This window comes from Octopus bimaculoides, chromosome 19 (assembly GCF_046866305.1).
Source record: "Octopus bimaculoides isolate indiv1 chromosome 19, ASM4686630v1, whole genome shotgun sequence".
Taxonomy (NCBI): Eukaryota; Metazoa; Mollusca; class Cephalopoda; order Octopoda; family Octopodidae; genus Octopus; species Octopus bimaculoides.
In genome coordinates this window covers 15,458,548-15,468,547 of record NC_142946.1, presented here as the reverse complement: position 1 = coordinate 15,468,547, position 10,000 = coordinate 15,458,548, and the positions used below count along the sequence as shown (strand labels likewise).

General features: G+C 32.0%; 1 protein-coding gene across 2 annotated transcripts in view; it reads left to right on the top strand.

Annotated features, from left to right (window-relative positions):
• LOC106879478 (neuroligin-4, X-linked) overlaps window positions 1-10,000 on the top strand; it is a 615,062-nt gene that overhangs the window by 603,033 nt on the left and 2,029 nt on the right. For both annotated transcript variants that reach the window (XM_089366580.1, XM_052974627.2), the window contains one exon: window positions 7,556-7,671. In XM_089366580.1, coding sequence (XP_089222706.1) covers window positions 7,556-7,671 — 116 coding nt within the window. The remainder of the gene's footprint in view (window positions 1-7,555; window positions 7,672-10,000) is intronic.

The window sequence follows — 10,000 nt, the reverse complement described above, 5'->3', positions numbered from 1 at the left end:
ACGATGCACATGTAGTTACATTTCAAAATGACCGGAAGGGAAGGGGTGAAGAAAACGTTCTTTCTAAGACAGGAGAGTGTAAGAGATAGGAGGTGTCTGTGTGAATGTATGAGCATGTGCGTTCGCACAAGTGTGAATATGTAACAACGCGGGCTTGTGTGTGTGTGTGTGTGTGTTAGCAGCATAGTAACAGGGAGTGGTGGTCTTATACATACATATATATATATATATACATGAATACGCAACCGTGCGCGCAAGTGTGTGCGTGTCTAGATGTAGTTGTTCTTTTATTCTGTATCTATATCCTGAACTATTACCTAAAAGTAACCTACTAAATTAATCTCGGCTTTTATCCCTGTCTATTCATATATATATATATATACATATATATATATATATATATATATATATATATATATATATATATATATATATATATAGAGAGAGAGAGAGAGAGAGAGAGAGAGAGAGAGACAGACAGACAGACAGACAGATATATTAATGTACATACTTATATATACATACATATACATACGTGTGTATATACGCGCAGAGTGCGAATGAGAGTGAATGGCTTCATGCACCAATATGTATTGCGAATTTTCTTTGAGTCTCTTCAGAGTTCATATGGAAATTACAATGGTTACAAAATTTATTGTACAATATTTATATAAATTTACTTTATGAGAAACATATCGAAGATCATACAGAAAAAAAAATAATAAATAAATAATAAATAGAAAGAATGCTTTGAATAATAAGATGAAACATCTATGTATAATATGTTTCCGTAGTTTAGAAAACAAGGGAAGTTGAGCATTAGTTTTGAAAGGCTGATATAATTATTGAGAGAGAGTCCAATGAAAGAGAGATGTTACAAGAGAATGATATTAAGAATGAAGGAATGGATAGAACGATGGATGGAATATTAATAAACGATTCTTGGCATACTACACGACTTAATTGAAGATTGGAATATATCGATACTATATTTAAGTATGTATTAAAACAGGAATATATTACTAAGAGTCGATGAGAGCTAATGCATATAAACTTCTATTATTTTTTGTTAGTTTCACCCACACAAGACACCATGTGTATGCCAAAGTAAAGCTTTGAAAATTTATTCAACCCGCTTCGTCATGGGACCATGTGATTGGATGTCTTGCACGTGTAATGTTTTGTAATGCGATTGGATGGTGTGAGGGTGGCTGTATAGATTACAACATTTGAGATACATGATCCTCGTAAAGGGAAATTCTGACAGTTACATCTTGGGAGGGTGTGGTTTTGAGGCTGTGTAGACTTATTGTTGCAAATATTGTAGCGTGCGATGTTTGAAATGCTGATGTCAAAGTAGACAGGATTAACTGACCTTGACAATGTAGGGAACGAAGATTTTTAATATCTATTGGTTTTCGAAAGAAGCTTTTAAAAGTCTAAAGGTAACAAAATTAGCTCGAATTTCTTCGAAAGCATTAATACCACGTTAGGTGAGCTGACAAATACAGCCCTAGAAGCTATTTTGTATTTCACTACGCCCTCAAACTTAGCACTACGCCCTCAAACTTAGGTTGAGGTAGACGCGTTTTATGTGCCAATAAGGCCCAATGAAATATGTCGAGTGCCATTTGTTTTATTTCCTCACTAACTAGCACATGTGCATATATCGTTAGCCACTAAACCTTTTTCAATTTTCTCTCCTTATTTATTTTGTGTTCCTTTCTGTCGAAGAGCGTAGGCTCGAAACGTAAAAGACTTTCTCACTCCCCGAGCGTTAAACTAATACACCTGTTTGTTGTTTACACATCCGTCTTCGTCTTTTGTTTTTTTTGTAAATTATGACTATATATATATATATATATATATATATATATATATATATATATATATATATATATATATATATATATATATATATATATATATTATATGTTAAATATATATTTTTTTAACCAAAAGATTTGGTCAAAAATATAGTATCTGTTAACAATCTTAGCAAAAAAGTCACAGTTGAGTTTTTGAATATATATCAACTATCGAAATGTACATAGGTCTATGTATTTGTTATTATTATTGTTATTGTTGATGTAATAAAGTATTTTCAACGGATCAATTTTGAGGTCTATTTAAAGTTGATATATATAAATATATATATATATATATATATATATATATATATATATATATATATATATATATATATATATATATAAAGAGACAGAGAGAGAAAGAGATAGAGAGATGCATATATACATATGCATAAAAATTGAAATGTTTCACTGTGAGTCAATGGAAGAGATACTGTTAATCTTTATTTAAAACTAATTTCTTCTAGCGACCCAAGTTTCACGTAGCTGCAATCTTCAAGTGAACTGTCAACTATATTTGTGCAGGTTTTCTACCATTGAATCATGTTATTTTGCCTAATGTTAATTGTTTTATTAGCTGATTACTAATGTTTTCTAAATACAGCATTGACTACGAATGTCATCCGCCAATTTTATATTATTTTCTAATAAATCTTGAGTCTGTTTTCCTTTTATTTTCTCTGTAAATCGATTTTTGTATCTTGGTTGTCTTATAATTATTTCTGAAATTGTTTGCCGTTCTTCAGTTCATTGTCCATTCTAAAAGTGAGCAAAATACTGCAATATATAAATAAATATGACAAAGTGCCTCAATCAAAAATAAATACACTTAGTGTCGACATAATCATCCAAGAAAAGTTTTCGACTAAGTAACATCATCCTACAAATATGTACTAAAATCTAACACTTTCAGAACAAGATTAGTACACATACAACACATACACGCGTGACACCTTGGGCAAGTGTCTTCTACTATAGCTTCGGGCTGAATGGATTTGGTAGACGAAAACTGAAAAGAAGCCCGTGGTGTATATATATATGTGTGTGTGTGTGTGTGTGTGTGTGGGTGGGTGTGTGCATCAATGGGCAATTGTTGTTGGTGTGTCTACGTTTCCCTAAATTAGTGGTTTGGCAAAATTGATCGATAGAATAAGTACCAAGCTTACAAAGAATAAGTCCTGGAGTCAATTTGTCTGGATAATAGGCGGTTATTCAGCATGGCCGCAGTCCAATGAACGAAGCAAGTAAAAGAATAAAAGATTAAAATAATACAAAGCAAAACTCGAATACAGACACAAGGCTACGCAGATGAACTATAAACCAAATACAGCAGAAAAGTATATATATCAACTGGTTTCACCGTCCATTTTAGACAAACACCAATGAGAGATATGGCGAACATTTGTTCGTTTATTTGTGTTACTTTATTGCACTTCAGTGGATAGACTATACACTATATGTATAAACCCCTCAGACCAGTAATTGCAGTTATCTTGAAGAGCTGCAAAGACAACAAAATATCGATATCCATCATTCTCATCACGCTCAATTTTAGGTATTTAGTGTCATACAGGGATTTTTTCTCCTTCTGTTACTATCTCGCAGCCAATGAGCGCATAAACAAAGCACATTCAATAATGTGACATCGAATTAAACGCAATCGCACACGCGCGCACACACACCTATATATTTTATTTTATTTGGTTTCATGTAAGACAACTCTCAGTTACCAAGCCTGTCGGATTGAAACGGTAATATTCGTCTCCATCTTCGATGAGAATAAACGAAGCAGCACGAGATTGTACGGGATTTCAAGATAAATAAATATTACAGATCGTGAGAGATAACTTATAGAAAAAGCATAATCGCGGTTTCTCTAGCATTCTTCCACCATCATTAAAATCAACTGTATTCACAGTAGATTCATTGATTCCTTAAACTTTTTATGTGAGAATAATCGTTCATGTCCAAATTCATAGAAATATAAATATACAAGTAGGTGCATGGGCATCCATACAAATTGTGTGCGCACACCAAAATGCACACACACACACAAAGCATACATCCAAGTGTATGTGTGTGTGTGTGTGTGAGAGAGAGAGAGAGAGAGAGAGAGAGAGAGAGAGAGAGATTATTATTTTCTGAAACATAAAGCACAGTAATTTAATTTTAAATAGTTATAATTCAAAAATGTTATGTTCTCATATAGTCTACTCTTCCGGTATGTACCCTGAGGGAAACCAGCATTAGGTTATACTCCTGGACGTCTTTTATGCGTGTTTTATCCAGGATGGAAGTCCAATGCAGGAGAGACAACAGTTATGATTTTCCTATAAGTTCCCTCCTATGATCTCTATATTTTATTTATTTATATATTTCTTCGAAGATAGAGATTAAGTGCCATATAGCAGGCCTGGTAATTGTTTAGAGATTTCTCTCTGCATGGAACCATTAATAGCATTTTAACCCACAAATAAACAGTATTTATCTACCAACGCAATTCTGAGCAATCATTGTCATCGTTCGATTTTAGCGTATATATGAAAAATTGTTCAAAGACGTGTGGAATAACTAGCGGAAAGGACAAGATACAAACACGGATAAACATCAGTCCACTTTGATTCCAGAACCCCTGAGAATTCGAAACATCGTAATTAGTATACTTCATTTTGTAAGCACCAGTATTCAGACAATGCGTAAAGAAGACAAGTCTTGCTCCTATAAACGCAAGTGCCGTGAAAAAGTTTAAGCTTGAAAATAGAGAATACAAAGACAAGAAAAATACAATTCTGAGTATTGAAAGTCTATTATACAAAGTCGAGTGAATTGCCAGACATATTTACAAAGTTTGTTTCAAATTATTTCTATTCAAATAGAGATTCAAGTATCAAGTAAAGAAGAATGAGACATAAATAACACGCATTCAACGACTTTGTTCATTAGCATGATCATCCGGTTTCTAAAAAAAAAAAAAAAAAAGAATGCAATATAAAAAATTGTGTTACGATTTAAAAATGGAACCGCAACCTAAACAGTTACGCTAGTATTTCAAATAATTGTTTGATCGTCAGATTGTATGTATGTGAGTCAGATATTATATTTTTCATTGTTTCTCATGTTAAACATGGACTGAAAATATTTAGTCGTTAGAGTGTTAGCTTACGCGTATCAGATATTTGATACGTTAATTTATATCCTCATTAGCTTTTGGTTTATTGATGTTTGTAAATATCAAATACGTGGAAACGAATTATAAATTTCCGTTTCTAATATGATACCACTCGTGTAAACTTTATTCACGCAGATGTAATTTCTACCAGTTTTATGTTCCTTGCCATTTTTGTTTTTTTGTATCTGATCTTTTTTTTCCGGACAGCTTAATTCACTATCAATTAAATGATTCTAAATATGTTTGAACAATAAAATATCTTGTCTATGATTCATATGAACTGAATTGCTAAAAGACAGTATTCTATTGTGAAAAAATAAATGTATTTCTTTAACAACACATCCATTTGCATTAACAGCGTGAACCTCACCGGTGAAATATGATCTACAAACTAATGGGTGAATCCCATAGCAAATATATATTATGAGTACAAATACAAATATCTGAATTTTTGGCAATTTTTGGCAATTTAAAACTGAATTTTTGGCAATTTGTTTGAAACAGTCCAATGTATTTTCCTTCGTTCGCTTCTACTCTAGACATTAAAATTAAGTTTAAATGAAAATTTTATTATATGTGAATGTTCGGCATTTAGTTGTAAAATATCTATAATCTCAACACATGTACTACTGGTTCAGTATTTCCTTATCCAATTGTCTATCCATCTCTGTATTATATATAAATAATCAAATACACATACACACATATATAGCAAGAGTTTTCGTCAGTTTGAGGTTTCTCCGTTGATGGTATACTTGGCCTTTGGAATCCTCGTTCGACACGATGCTTCACTATCTGGGATATCCTAGAAACAGCATATATATATATATATATATATATATATATATATATACGTGAAACTTTTTATGATATTTCCATTCCATAAACTTTACTAACTGAATGAAATTGAGAGAAAACGCGAAGAAAATTACTTTATTAAGAAATTCAAACTCACTCTTAACAAACAATGATTAAATTTATCTTACTTGGGGTCTAGAAATCTTTTCCCTATAATTAAAACACAAAAAAACTCTCAAATGTCATCATTTCTAAAAATAGCAAAACACCTACTGCTGCTGTCCAAAGGAATAGGTATAAAAGACAAAGGAACAGCCAGTCTGTTACAGTATATCTGTTGATGAATGCCAATAGGCATGAAAGTATATACTAGCCTATATATATATATTTAATTCTCTATATTCAATACGCAATATTTCATATATTCAATAAATATATGTGTATATATATGCATGGATATATATGCGTATATATATATATATATATATATATGCATATGTATAAATATACATATGTGTGAGTGTATATATATATATATATATATATATATATATGTGTGTGTGTGTGTGTGTGTGTGTGTGTGTGTGTGTGTGTGTATGTGTTAATATATACACTTATAATAAATATATATTTCTATGTGTGTTTATGTATGGATTTATTTTTCTTTTTTTGTGGGGGTGTAACTTGTATTTATTCGAACTTGTATATATTTTTCTATCGAATGTATCTTAGCTGAATAGTACCTGTAACAGAGCGCCGAACGAAATAACAAAATATTCTGTACCAAGGGCGAGGAAATGAAACCTCATAGGTTGAGTACGGATATGTACTAGGCTCCATTCATTTCATTATACGCTTCTATGTATATCCGTGTTTATGTGCGAAAATTACCACTTCCATTAGGTTGTTAGGTTCACTTATTTCAAGCTTCGAGTTTCTTCGGTACCAAATACGTTTATTTTCCCTGCAGGCTTTATTAAATAGACGAAATACGTTTCCCACCAATTTTTGGTACCGTTCTAATTTATGAAATCAATATATGCTATTGATTATTGTGTCTTTCTTGGATAATGAGAAATTCAATGTGGTTAAAAAGATGGTTATTGAGGACAGTGAATTAATAGACTTGCTTTCATATTGCCTGTATTCTAATTCAATTATATTGCTTTAGAATCCACGATGCACTTTAGAGTAAATAAAAATATGATGATGCACTTTCTGTATGAAGTCAAATATGCATTAAAAAGTGTGTTTATACAAGTTAGCACACAAATGTCAATGTTTCAACCAAAGAATATTTACTAGTACTTACTTTTATCTGAATATATGAATATATAAAATATGGTTTTAACATTCTTTTACATTTAAATTTTAATTTGTTTTGTTTATATGTGAATAAAATTCTTTTTTTATCGGTAAGTATTCTGCCACTTCACGCTACACATCTAATCTCCGCTACCAGAATTTTGGACATAGATATAGGCGTTAGCACAAATACCCAAGTCATGAATAAAATGTCTATTTCTCAAAAATTTAAAAGATAATTTTTCAAAGCGAACAGATGATATGAATTACACAGTAAATTTAAAATCAAGGCATTAAATATCCTGTGTATATACTGCAAAGTTTCTGTATTTTATGTTTTTGTTTTTGAAAAAAATATATCCATATATTTATAATTAACATAGATCCCTTCCGAATATATTTCTATTTTCAGAGATCCCAATAAACCAGTAAAACAAGAATCGGTTCATGGCGGAAGAGTGATTAATCGTTTCATGGACCTCAATTGGCCAAAATACGAAGAGGAGGAGCAGAAGTATATACATATTGGTAAGATGTATTCCAAGCGTTCTTTTTTGTTTTCTGGTAAATTTATTTGTGAGACCTCGTCAGCTTTGACAATTCTAACTGAGTTTCAGATAGTGTATGATGAATTATGATAGTCAGTGGACACCTTTTTTTCCGTTGTTTTTTTCCTTAATAGTAAGTAATGTATAAGTTTGTGGAAATTTGTTTGTTATACATGAAAACGTGTACGAACTTCCATAACTGGTTTACTTTGAATGGATTTTTTCACAAATGCATCGGTATAGAATCAGAAACTTAAATGAATGATCAAATTTATGATCGCGATTGAAAACAGTATCCATAGACGATAGGGAATAGAAAATGTTTAGATTCTTCACATGAATGAAGAGAGCAACTTTTCTTATTCATCTTGTCTTGATCGGTATACGATTGCAAAAATGAACTCTGTAATATATGTGCCATATACAAGATTGTTCCATGATATTGCTTGCCAAATACTTCAAAAATTGTTCCAATATATTTCTTGCCGTCAAGTGACCGATATTCAACTATGACTGTGATATAAATATATGTATGTATATATATATATATATATATATATATATATATATATATATATATATATATATATATATGCGTTTGTTTGTGTGCGCGCACTGTCGTACGTATGCATAACAGATTGCTTAATATTTTGAAATAAAAAAAATAAAGCGAAATGGAAAATAAGAACCATATAACGTATCGCGTGAAACTAGCCGCATACCATTTTGAATTATTCTGTGAAAAATCCAATTCCTTCAAATTTGTAATCTCTTTCATATAAACACATTCAAGAAAATAATTGAGTCATTTTAAAGCTAAACTTAATTACACAAATATAGTAACATGAAGCGTAAGAATTGTTTGGTTTAAATCAACGTTCAATATTAACGCAAAAACGAATCTCGCTAGATATTCGTAGTTTTCGTAATTATTTACAATTTTCTTCCGATTGTTTTCAAATTTGGGTATAGGGATTAAGTTTTATGTACTAATTATGAAAATGAAATTCATTCCTCATATAAATCCATAATTGAAGAGTTATTGGCCCTTACCATTTTCAAAATTTGGGTATGTTAACCAATCACAAGCGAGTATTTTACACGTCACCGTGGCGAAAACCTCTGTTTACTATGGAAACAGAGATGCTGCGCATGCACACAAGGAGGAGAAAGAAATATGAGAAAGATAATCTTCTCACTATAATAATACATTTGTGTTTTTCTCCGTCACAACATTTGAATGATAAAGGAAGGGGGGATAAATGAATAAGGAAAGAATGGGTAATGGCGATCTGGAAGTGGGACCGTTTCAACTCTGTGAGTATATGTGCGTGTATGTAAAACATGTGAATATTTATATGTGTGTGTGTATGTGTGTGTGTGTGTGCGTGCGTGTGTGCGTGTGTGTGCGTGTGCGTGCGTGTGTGCGTGTGTGTATATGTGTGTGCAATGGAAGTGGGATGGTAAACATTCAACGCTGAAAAGAAAAATTAAACTGCGTTCCAAAGCTGTGAGTATATGTATGTGTACTTGTACAAGGTAAGTAGCAATGTTTTGACAAGCCGATGCCCACCCCGAGGATGGAAGAGGCAGCGAACGCGCTGCTTTATGATTTACTGGAAATTATTAAACTTTGAGCTCTGGAGTTAAAAGTTACATCTATATGAGACATTAAAAAATTATTTTAAACATAATTGTAAACAGTGACGAAAACCACAAATATCCGAAACTACTTATTAGTAATACATTTACGCTAAAGGCGGTGAGCTGGCAGAAACGTGAGCACGCCGGGCGAAATGCTTAGTGGTATTTCGTCTGCCGCTACCTTCTGAGTTCAAATTCCGCCGAGGTCGACTTTGCCTTTCATCCTTTCGGGGTCGATTAAATAAGTACCAGTTACGCACTGGGGTCGATATAATCGGCTTAATCCGTTTGTCTGCCCTTGTTTGTCCCCTCTGTGTGTAGCCCTTTATGGTCAGTAAAGAAATAAGTAATACATTAAAGCTAAATTTCAGCTGTATACATATATTTTACAAGACAAATAGAATATTAAGTGTAAGAGATTTTAAGGGACTATTTACATTCACTTGTTCGAGAAGATCCTTAACCATATAATTTTTTCATAAAACAGCTTATTTAATTAAACATTCTAACATTTTTGCTTGCAAGAATTTATCGCCACTAGTTTAATGGATTTATAGTGTTAACTTTAGATACATTGAGGTTCGACGTAGATGCACGAAGCGTAAATAATGTAATGACTTAGACTCAAGTACTCCGATGTACGTACGCTCTATATTTGAAGCATT